General features: G+C 43.6%; 1 protein-coding gene across 8 annotated transcripts in view; it reads left to right on the forward strand.

Annotated features, from left to right (window-relative positions):
• ARHGEF10L (Rho guanine nucleotide exchange factor 10 like) overlaps positions 1-12288 on the forward strand; it is a 187199-nt gene that overhangs the window by 148938 nt on the left and 25973 nt on the right. For all 8 annotated transcript variants that reach the window (XM_029577849.1, XM_029577852.1, XM_029577845.1 and 5 more), the window contains 2 exons: positions 8240-8466; positions 9552-9706. In XM_029577849.1, the coding sequence (XP_029433709.1) occupies positions 8240-8466; positions 9552-9706 (382 nt within the window). The remainder of the gene's footprint in view (positions 1-8239; positions 8467-9551; positions 9707-12288) is intronic.

Raw genomic sequence — 12288 nt, forward strand, 5'->3', positions numbered from 1 at the left:
GGTCCTCAGCACTGAGAAGTAACACGAACCGGCTGGATCTGAACTCAGGAGATTCAATAACTGAGTCAGAAAACCTCGTTCTTTATTTGTGTTCATTTTTTAATTTTAATCTTGTTGATCAATTTTTTAATGTAAATATGTGAACGTGCTCAACATCTCTCTTATCGTGCATATGTGCTTAAAATATCCTCAAATCACTGATGGGGGCCATACAAGTTTTTATCATCTCTTTGAGGCTGGATCACTCCAGCTAGCTTTTATACAACCTCTATTACCCCCAGGGTTGGGAACTGTTCACTTGGGATATTCTGAGTATCGGCTGAATGATGAGTGACGTCTCCTGAAGAAAGACTACTTGTCTGAAACTTTGCCTTGTCGGGAGGGCAGTAAGCTTTTTTAAGTCTGTGCACAATGTTTTGAACCATTAAATGATCGCAGTGTTATTAACAGTTACAAAACTCTCATCTCAAGAAATGAATGGACTGTGTAAACTTGTGTAAAAATCAAACTCATAGTTTTAAGTTATGTGCACATTTTTTAAGTGCTGTAAAAAAAGACACAAAAACTATTTAAAGCTGTATATGTTGTACACGCTAAGCATATTAGTCTTTGGATGGAGTTTGGCAGTTGATGATTAAAATAAGTTAAAATCATTTCCGGGCGGTAATGTTGAATATATGAAACCTGCCACCTCATCCATATATATGTTTATTCAAGAAATTTTTTTGAACTTTTTTTCATTGGCGATTTAGCCTAATTTGCAATTATACATTAAAAAAATAATCATGAAATATATATGGAACTTGGACTCTGAAGGTGTTGGAGATTATATTTTATGAAGAGTCCCGCTGGAACATCAATCGCCTGGAAACCCAGGCGGGCTGGCATGCTTGCAGTTCAGCCACAGGCTGTGGAATCAAGCGGTTTGCGTAATGTCGGACAATGCAACGACAATGGCCTATATCAATCGCCAGGGAGGTACCAAGAGCCAGCAAGTGTCACAGGAAATAGACCAGCTGATAGAATGGGCGGTAGGTCACCTGCAGATGATTTTGGCCTCTCGCATTGCAGGAAAAGACAACATAAGAGCGGACTTTCTCAGCAGGGAGTATGTGGACCCAGGAGAGTGGGTGTTGTCAGCCGAGGCATTTCAGCTGATTGAGGATCGCTGGGATCTTCCGTTCCTAGATCTGTTGGTGACTTCTCGAAAATGTGAAGGTTCCTCACATCTACAGTCGCAGGAGAAATCAGTGGTCCCTGGAAATAGATGCTCTCATACAGGTCTGGCCGGAAGACAGATTACTTTATGCCTTTCCTCCATAGCCCTTGCTGAGCAGGATAATTTGCAAGATCGAAGGCCACAGAGAGCTAGTACTGGCCCAGGTGTCCATGGTATGCTGCTTTGTGACGACTCCTGGTGGAGGTCCCCCTTCGTTTTCCACTGCACATGGATCTGCTTCAGCAGGGACCTGTTCTTCATGAGGATCCGACTCAATTCTGTCTTATGGTTTGGCCCTTGAAAGGACTCGCCTGTCAGAGAGTTTATTCTTTTATTTAGATTTATATTCTGCTCAGTGCTTCAAAGTAGATTACATTCAGGTACTGTAGGTATTTCCCTATCCCCAGAGAGCTTACAATCTAAGTTTGTACCTGAGGCAATGGAGGATAAAGTGACTTGCCCAAGATCACAAGGAGCGACAGCAGGACTCGAACCCTGGTCTCCTGGTTCGTAGCCCACTGCTCTAACCACTAGGATACTTCTAGTAAGAACATAAGAAATTGCCATCCTGGGTCAGACCAAGGGTCCATCAAGCCCAGCATCCTGTTTCCAACAGAGGCCAAACCAGGCCACAAGAACCTGGCAATTACCCAAACACTAAGAAGATCCCATACTACTATTGCAATTAATAGCAGTGGCTATTCCCTAAGAAAACTTGATTAATAGCAGTTAATGGACTTCTCCTCCAAGAACTTATCCAAACCTTTTTTGAACCCAGCTACACTAACTGCACTAACCACATCCTCTGGCAACAAATTCCAGAGCTTTATTGTGCGTTGAGTGAAAAATAATTTTCTCTGATTAGTCTTAAATGTGCTACTTGCTAACTTCATGGAATGCCCCCTAGTCCTTCTATTATTCGAAAGTGTAAATAACTGATTCACATTTACTCGTTCAAGACCTCTCATGATCTTAAAGACCTCTATCATATCCCCCCCTCAGCCATCTCTTCTCCAAGCTGAACAGCCCTAACCTCTTCAGCCTTTCCTCATAGGGGAACTGTTCCATCCCCTTTATCATTTTGGTTGCCCTTCTCTGTACCTTCTCCATCGCAACTGAATCTTTTTTGAGATGCGGTGACCAGAATTGTACACAGTATTCAAGGTGCGGTCTCACCATGGAGCGATATAGCGGCATTATGACATTTTCCATTTTATTAACCATTCCCTTCCTAATAATTCCTAACATTCTGTTTGCTTTTTTGACTGCAGCAGCACACTGAGCCGACGATTTTAAAGTATTATTCACTATAATGCCTAGATCTTTTTCTTGGGTGGTAGCTCCTAATATGGAACCTAACAACGTGTAACTACAGCAAGGGTTATTTTTCCCTATAGTTTATTCCTCTGTCGTGATTGCCACTTTACTCTGTACTCGCAAGTTCTCCTCTTCCTTGGCTTATGTTCAGGTTTGGAGAGTTTTTGAGGCCTAGTGTGAGGAGAGGGGTGTTCTTCCTTGATTAGTTAAGATCCCTCTCCTTCTGGATTTTTTGCAGGTTGGATTGAATAAAGGCTTGGTCCTTAATTCCTTGAAGGTGCAGGTTGCGGCTCGTGCCTATTTCAGAGGCCTGGTGAATGGTGTTTTCTTATTGTCTCATCCTGATGTGGCCTGATTTTTTTGAAGGGAGTGAAGCATCATAGGTCTCCCTTGGGGTTACCAGTTCCATTGTGGAGTCTTAATTTGGTGCTGGGCTTTTTGGCGGGCCCTAAGTTCCGACCATTGCGTAACCTTTCCTTACGGTTGTTGACTCTGAAGACTGTGTTCCTGGTGGCTATATGTTCTGTGCATCAGATTTTTGAGCTGCAGGCATTGTCTTGCCGGGAGCTGTTCCTTCGGATGACTTCGGGGGCGTTACATCTGTGCACTGTTCCATTCTTCTTGCCCAAGGTAGTCTCGGACTTTCATTTGAATCAGTCCTCCTTGCCATCCGTGGATAAGGTCAGGGATTTGGAGGAGTTTTGCCTTTTGCGCTCCTTGGATGTTGAGCATCTTGTCGTGCAGTATCTTGAGGTCTCTGAGTCTTTTCGAAAGACAGATCGTCTCTTTGTTCTCCATGGTGGGAGTAAGCAGGGTGCTCTGGCTTCGCAGGCTACTATAGCTTGCTGGATTAAGGAGGTAGTCACAGCCGCGTATGTGGATGCTGAAAAGCCATTGCCTATTCAAGCTAGGGCTCAGGCAGTGTCATGGGTGGAAATTAGTCTGTTGTCTCCCGTCGATATCTGCTGAGCTGTGACATGGTCCTCCTTACACACTATTTCCAGGTTTTATCGTCTGGATGTGCAGGCCTGGGAGGATGCAGCCTTTGCATGTGCAATGTTGACTGGACTGTGGGCAGCCTCCCACCCTGTTGGAGAGTAGTTTTGGACATCCCACTGGTCCTGAGTCCATCTGTCTACATGCTAGGAAATGAAGAAATTACTTACCTGATAATTTCATTTTCCTTAGTGTAGATAGATGAACTCTGCTTACCACCCTTGGCTGCCGCATGAGTGTGTCAATAGTCCTTCTTTGGGGCTCTGGGTCCCAAGGGATTACTGGTAAGTGTTCATCCATTCCCTAGCTTGAGGTACCTAGAATCTTACATAAGAACATAAGAGTTCAGTGTTTATGGTTGGCTGAATACAGTTCTGCTTACCTGTTTTTAATCAAATTTTTTGCTAGCCTGTCCACAGTTGCTTTTGAAGAGAATACTGTCAGGCTGGGGGTCACTGCATGGTTATGTATACTGTGACATCAGCTTGCTCCATCTCCATCTGCTGGCAAGGGAGCATAAACACATAAACACACTGGCCCCATCCTCCAATGTATCTGAAACCACTTTCCTTACACCCGGTTTTGAGCCAAGCATTGAAATTATCTTTATGGCATAACCTTTCCTTTCCTTTTCCATGAACAGGTAATACTTCTGAAAAGGTGATAGTCTTTGCCATGTGTCGAATCTACTTCCTTGATCTTTCTGTGCTTTGTAGATACCATTTCTAGCAAGATAATAGGTTCCCAGATGGATGATAATATTGATATCCGAGTTCTTACTTTCTTCTATAATTGCATTGACCACCTCATTTGCATTCCTATTAGCTGAGGATCCTGGAAGGCATTTAACAGTTGGGTCCCCATCAAAATGAGTTCCTATATTGGTTCCTCTGATGACTGAATTTCCCACAGAAACATTTTTTTATGACATTTGATCATGTTGAAAGTTTTCTGGGTGCATTGGGTGACTACTTTCTTTCAGACATCATTTCATATTCTGTTGCTGGGGCATTTTTATTTTCTAATGCAGAAAATGCATTATGTAAGTGTAACAGCGGGAAGAGTGAGTGTCGTCACAGGCCTTATTCTGCCAGAGTCCACTGTAATCCACTTATTCCTGGGATTCTGAATCCTGGATGTCTGACTTCTCTGTGGAAGTGGGGGTTGATGCATAGGAGGCTGTAAAGTTGGGGAAGATGGGTGTCTGTTTATCACATGTCTTGTTCTACCAGAGCCCAGTGTAAACCATTTATACCCGGATTTCTGAATCCTCTGTGAGAGTTGGGAGAGATATTCTGGATGCTACTGTTATCTTTTCTGCTACGAGTTAGCAATCTGTTATCTTCCGTGGGCGGAGTTAGCAATCTGTTAGAGTTCTACTCCTCAAGAAGGGAGGAGTTAGCAACCTGAAGACGGAGCCACTAGGAATTAGCAGTCTGTTAGGGTTTGTTCCTCCCAAGGGGAGGAGTCAGCAATCCTGTAGAGCTTTGCTCCCCCAGAGAGGAGAAGCTAGCAATGTGTTAGCGACTCTGCTAGGATTAGCAATCTGTTATGGAGTTGCTCTCCAGAGGGGAGAGGTCAGCAACAGTTGAGGGTAGACTGCAATGTAGCAGTTTGTTGTACTCAGCTCTTGAAGTGTGAGAGATGAGCACTCTAATGTGGAAAGGTGAATCCTTGGGCCGATGGCAGATGACAGCGCCCTCAGGAGGATATCATGAGAGGGACCACCGACTAGGCTGGAGTATGGAGACAGACACAAATAGTTCTTTGTTAGACAGGCAGTAAAACCACCAGAGGTGGCAGTAGTGAGCTGATGTGCCCGGCAGAGCTGAAGTCCTTCAGATCCTGGAACTGGTATCTCCGGGTTTGCTGAGCTGTAGAGAGAGACTCATAGATAGTGAGTAGACAGGGTATGCTGGATATATAACCAGACGTAGATGATACACTCATAGATTAATAAGAAGGCTCAGTAGCTGGAGAGAGTTAGGCCCTCGAGGAGCGAGTACCTGGTTCCAGGGACAGCTCTGAGAGAGAGATGGTAACTCACAGTTATCTATCTCTGTAATGGTTTCTAGGCAATAGAGAATAGTTAGTATATTCAGGAACAGGAGCCTGTAGGCGAGTACTGGTTCCTATATGCAAACTGAAATAAGAACTCACAATATCTGTATATGAAATAACTTCTGAAATAGAAGAGAGTCTTTGGAGGGTTTTAGGAACATGGGCCCTCGAGGAGCGAGTACCATTTCCTATCTGCAATCTGTAATAATAACTCATGATCTCCGTACCTGCGATAGCATCTTAGACAGAAGAGAATCTTCAGAGTTCTAGGAACATGGGCCCTCGAGGAGCGAATACCGGTTCCTATATGCAACTGGAATAGAAACTCACAATGTTCACGTCTGCGATCGCTGCCAGGCAATAGGGAGTCTTCTGAGCGTTCAGGGACATAGGCCCTCGAGGAGCGAGTACCGGTTCCCGTCTTATCAATCTGAAAACAAGAGGAGAGAGCGGGGCCCCCGAGGAGTGGGTACCTCTGGTAAGTTCGAAGAGACAGAGCAGCGGAGAATGAAGCGAGTCGAGATGATCCCCGCAATCAATCCCTTGGTAACTCGATTCGTAATCGCAAACAAAGACCTTTTATGTTGGAAGCGGATGACGTCACTATGGGTAGGCGCCCCAGAGGTTCGCGCCCTTGCTGGTACAAACTTCGGAGCGCGGGCGCACGGGCACCCAACGTCATCAGGAACATGGCGGATCTGCAGCATCAGGCCAGCCTGGGGACTCCAGGAAGAAATGGCGAGGAGAAGCCGCGGCAGCAACTGTCCATCAGACCCGAAGGGAGTCACCTCAGAGGTAGAGAGGGTGGAGCGAGGGCATGAACAGGCACGAACGCAACAGCTACAAGGAAAAGAAGGTTATTTGAAACTTGGATAATATCTTTCTGCATTAGCTCCTTATTCGTGGCAGACAGCTGAAGGAAAATTGGGTAACCCTCAATTCTCCAAATAATAGGCCTTGGGACATAAGCACCACAATTGTTGCACTGAATAAAGGATATTTTGCTAATAGTGACTATTAAGCTAGTTAAGAGATTGGTACTTCAGTCCTATATTATTCAATTATCCTAAGTTTTTGGAAGAACTATTTAAGAAAAAAACACTAAAGGGATGGGAGGGAGAGGGGAGGGTGGAAGGCAATAAACAGCAGAAATAAAGCAAAATATGTTTTGAAAAATAAAATGTAGTTATATTAAATTGGACTGTAAACCTTAGCCAAACAGGAATCAGGTGAGCTGTATAGTCCTCAGCCAGATCAGAATATTATGTGTAATTAGAATTTAGTAGTGCTTGGTTCAATATCCCTTGCTGTCGGCTGATTACACCACACCCAGAAAGTCTGGTAGGGAGAATGTTAAAGCACCTTATTTGCAGAGATTAGCTGTTAAATGGAAGATTTAGACATGGCTTTTTGTGATAGTGAATTTCAAATTAATTTCTGATGTATATACTAAGGAAACGCAATTTACAATTGTGCATAGGGCCTTTTTGGACAGAGTTAAAGGCTTAAGGTTCTGAATCTTTGACACTGATGTTTGTCCTAAATGTCAAATTGTTACGACCGTTGCTGCCCGACGTCTCCACTACGCCCACCTTACCTCTTTGGCGACTCCCGCTTTGATTGATGGAAGATTGGCCGCTGTGGCGTCATCTTGCCGATCTCCTCCGGCGTCCACGGACCGGCTAGACGCTGCACTCCACCATGTTTCCCAGAAGCCTAAGGGCACGCGCGCGGCACGGCCCCGACTCAAGTACCAGCAGTGGCGCGAACCTCAGGGGCGTTCCCCTGAGATGACGTCATCCTCACCGGATACTTAAGGTCTCTGAATTTGCTAACTAATCGAGTTAGCAAAGGAAAGGATACCTAGCTTCCTCCAGGTATCGCTGCGGATGGGATTCGCTCTCCGCATATCTTGCTACTCTGCCTCCTCGAACTTTACCAGGGGTACCCGCTCCTCGGGGGCCTCGCTCTCTCTCTTGTTTTTCAGGTCGCAGTCTGGAACCGGTACTCGCTCCTCGAGGGCCCACGTTCCCGGACTTGCTACTGAATACCACTTCTGCCAGGAAGTCTTCGCTGCCTACAACACCAGTGAGTTACCATCTCTCTCAGAGCGTTCCCTGGAACCAGGTACTCTCTCCTCGAGGGCCTAATTCATTTCCAGCTCCTGGGCTGCTTCTAAGAGACTATTGTGTGAGTGTTACCATCAAGGTTCTGTTCCTGAACTCTGCATACCCTGCCTACTCACTATATTCAGTTTCTCTACAGCTCAGTTATCCAGGATTGCTGTTCCAGTATGTGAGGGACTACAGCCCAGCCGGGTGCTTCCAGCTCACTACTGCCACCTCCGGTGGTTCAATATACTGTTTAATAAAAGGACTAGTGTGTGTCTGTCTCCAAACTCTGAGCCTGACCGGTGGTCCCTCTCGGGATCTTCTAATTTGTGCAAAATTTGAGCAACATGGAAATTTCTCCCTGAATGCGCAGATGGGAGCTGGTTAGGGTGTTTTATACAGTGCTGTTTTGCAGACTGGACAGTTATCTGCCCAATGACGTTTCCCAGTCCTAGCAGTGTCTCATACAATATATCACTTGCTGTGAAGTTTCCAGCTGCTAGAGAGATTTATTTGTGTGTGTGTGTGTTGACAGGTCGGCGGAGGGCATGAAGGAGGAGCGGGACAAGTGCAAATCTTCTCCTTAAACCACTCTGCACCACGTATGGTGAAATCCTTCTTACTGGCTTCTCGGGTGACATGCGTTGAGTATATCCTACAGAAGAACAGCGCAGAGGAGGAAGAGGAGGAGGAAGGGAAAGCCGCAACCAGTCTATCCTCTTCCATAAGCCCCACTGTGTGTCTGGGCCTCCAGGATGGCAGGTAAGCTGTAATTTCTCCACTACCCCAGGGATCCTATATTTATACTCTTTTGGGGTGGGGGGGAGGTCGTGCCATGTTATTTCCATGAATTATCTATAACCAGGACCAGTGCTTCCACCTGCACTTAGTATAAATGTGCCTGAAACAGTGTCTTGCTGAGCCTGGTATATCTGTTTGTAGGAACCATGCCACACACTGCAGAAGATGTAACAGGAACCAAGGGTTCCTTTCCGCACAGAGTACATATACTGTGAGGACGAGGTCCCCTCTCTGCATACAGTATATATACTGGAAACCAGTCCTTTATTTCTGCACAGGCTGATTATATTCTGTGGACCATATCTTCCCTTTATTTCTGTGCACATGATATATATAGCCCTGGGGACAAGGTGTTGCACTCTGCACATGTATATATGCTGTAGGGACCAGTTCTTTCTCTTTTCACATGACACATATACCCTTGGGATCCCAGGCCTGTTTTTTTTCTTTGTATGCACAATGGGCCCGATATTCATCACCGGCTAGCCAGATAAGTAGGACTTATCTGGCTATCTAGTGGCTGCTGAATATCTGGTTGTGTTCATTTGCCACTAAATAACTGGATAAGTCACTTATCCACTCTCCTGCTAGCTGGCTAACTTGGGGACAGGCAGTGGGTGGATCGGGGTGGGGCTACTTAGCCTGATAAATTATTTGGCTAAGTGATATTAAGACTTAGCCAGATAAGTTTTCCATCTAAGTTAGACCTGCTCAATAGCAGATCTAAACTTAGACGGATAAGACTTATCTGTCTAAGTAGCACTTTTAACAGCGATATTCAGGTGCATAGCTATGCGGCTGAATATCCCATCTAAGTTAGCCAGCTCTAACTATCCGGCTAACAGATACACTGCTTGCCTTTCAGTATTGACCCCAATATATATATATATACTCCTGTAGACAAAAAAGCACATTGTATGCATTGCATGTGATACGTATAGACCTGCTTTTCTTTCTCTGTGCATGATGTATACGTTCAGTGATTGCAAGTGTATGAGTATTACCTGGTTGTTTGGATATCATGTTTCCCCTCTTCCTCTTTGCAGTATTGTGGTGTATGGAAGTGTAGACACAGGGACCCAGTGCTTGCTCACTTTTAAAAGCCCTGGGTCCCAGCCAGTCCTGTGCCTGGGACACAACGCCCACTACCTGTTTGCAGGACTGCAGGATGGAACTGTGGCTGCGTATACCCAGAACCAAGGTGAGAGCTCCAGTATGTCCTGGATAATCTCTCTCTCGCTTGCTTTACATCCTTTTCTCTCTCTCATCCCTTTGCTCCTGCGTGTGTCTTTCTTCCTCTTTTTCTGCCCTTTTCCTGTCTCCCTTTTTCTGGCAGCTTTTCTCATTCTGTCACAGATTCAGGAAACTTTTGTCATAACAATTTATACATGTAATGCTAAACTAATAATTTACATATTTATATTCTGCTTTACACAATCCAAAGACTGCTTCAAAGAAGATAACACTTAAAAATACATGAAGTGGTTCAACAATAAAAGAAGAAAAATATATGCAGGCAGAAATCAAATGATTGTACATGGGTAAACTTATGTTTACCTGCGTAAAAACACACTAAAAGTACGTGTGCTGAATGACCGTGAATACTTCTGCATGCACCAAAAATGGGTGGCATGGGGGATTCAAAGAGAAACCCTGGGGAGTTTCCCTTTGAAAATTTGTTTGCGGGACTGCAGGTACAAAGTAGCTGCAGGAGTGCAAGCTCCCTACAGGTTTTAGCTTTTGCCATTTCTATAGTAATAGTAAAATGCAAATTACAAAATATAGAAAGGGCAATAAAAAGGAAATTCCCAGGTTCTGGTGCTGTTTCAGCAGTGGTTCTTAAATGTTTAGGAGCTCCTTTCTGAGGACATGCTTCTCTTTGGAGGCTACAGCATAAACCCTGGAATTAATAGGCAGAATGCAGAGGACAGATAACTGCAGCTCATTTTGTGCAATACCCGCATTACATTCAGCACCACCACCTCTTCCACCTCCTGAGTCTTTTCAGTCTTTAGCTTATCCTGAATCTGATTGAGACTGCTACACTAAGCCCTGGGTGTGACTCACTCTGAGTGCTGGGAGAAGCAGCAGTGTTGTTGCTGGTGGCAGACAAGGTAATTAACTGAGCCAGCTGCCTGCACCACATGAACTGCTGCCTATTACTGCATTTGTATATAGAAGCAGCTGGTGGTGTGTGTGTGTGTGTATATATATATATATACACACACACACACATGTATATATTCACACATACATGAAGTGTGATGTATCATTAAAGGATGCTAACAAATTAGTAAAGTTAGATATCCCGATAGAGAGGTTGCAATAAATGCTAAAGTAACTCAGATGAAACTGATGCCTTTAAGTAAAGAGCAGCAGAGCAGAAGATTCCAAATTACCCTTTTATTTATTTAAAATCTTATATTTCACAACTTCCGAGTCCTTGGCGTTCAGTGTGGATCACAAACTAGAATACATCTAACATAAATATAACAACATCACATATAACATTTAAAGAAAATCATTTAAAACATACATAAACAGTAATACAGGCTTAATATATTATCCAAATGCTTCCTCAAACAACATTTTCTTTACACACTTTCTAAATACTTTAATATGACTTTCCTACCAGAGCTAAAAGGGTAAAGCATTCCTTTGTTGGTGAAGCATATAAAAATGCCCTTGCTCTTGTCAGATGATGCGTAAAGTCACGGGTAGCAGGCCCATATAACTATTGCCTTTCAGAGCGCAATGTGCGAGCCGGTGGATCTCGTTTTTCAGAACACACGAGAACTCGGCATACAGTAACTTACATGTTATTACAAGCAGTTTAAACCTGAATCTATATTTAATTGGTAAGCAATGCAACTCTCACAGCACCAGTCTAATGTGATCATATTTTGTTAATCCCATAAGTATGCTGAACCAGCTGCAAAGCATGCAATAACTTATCAGGAACACCCACTCAAAGACTGCTGCAATAATCTAAATGCCCTAAAACCAGTATCTGGAACACAGTTCTAAATAATAGAGCTGGTAACCATGAATTTATCATTTTTAATCTGTAAAATGCTATCGTAGACATTTGTCTTACCTGCAGTTGCATACTTAACTGCAAATCTTATTGGTTACCTAAATTTTTTTTTTTTTTACTTCAAATAGCAATGGTAATGAGATGTCTTTACATCCAATCATGTCTGAATTCTTTCCTACCCATATAATAGCCTTGTTTTTGATATGCTAAGGAACAACTCATTGCTTGCTAACCAATTTTTTATTTGATGCAAACAATGTTGAAAAACTTCACAGGGAAAATTCCATTAGCATCGCAAGGAATATAAAACTGTACATCATTTGCATATAAAAGATAATGCAAACCCTAACCCCTTTAGGACTATCCCTGTTGTGAAAAGATACAGATTAAAAAGGACAGCAGACAGTGCTGATCCTTGGGGAACACATGGAAACCTGTTCACCCACTTGAACTTGCTGAGGCCTAGCCTAAAAAAAAAAAAGATGTAAACCATTTATATACAACATGGTAACACCAGATATTTCAGTACTCCTAAGAAGCACAAGAAGGATATCATATTTAACAGTGTCAAATGCCCTAGAAAGATCCAGCTGTACAAGAATCCCAGATCTGCCTGTTTCCAAATTACATAACAAGATGTCAGAGAGACAGCATCAGCAACTGTGTATTGTGCTGAACCCAAGTTGTTTTTCATCAAGCACATCACAGTCTAAAATGTAATCTTGAAAATCTATTTTAAAGATTGT

Source organism: Rhinatrema bivittatum, chromosome 15, assembly GCF_901001135.1.
Source record: "Rhinatrema bivittatum chromosome 15, aRhiBiv1.1, whole genome shotgun sequence".
Taxonomy (NCBI): domain Eukaryota; kingdom Metazoa; phylum Chordata; class Amphibia; order Gymnophiona; family Rhinatrematidae; genus Rhinatrema; species Rhinatrema bivittatum.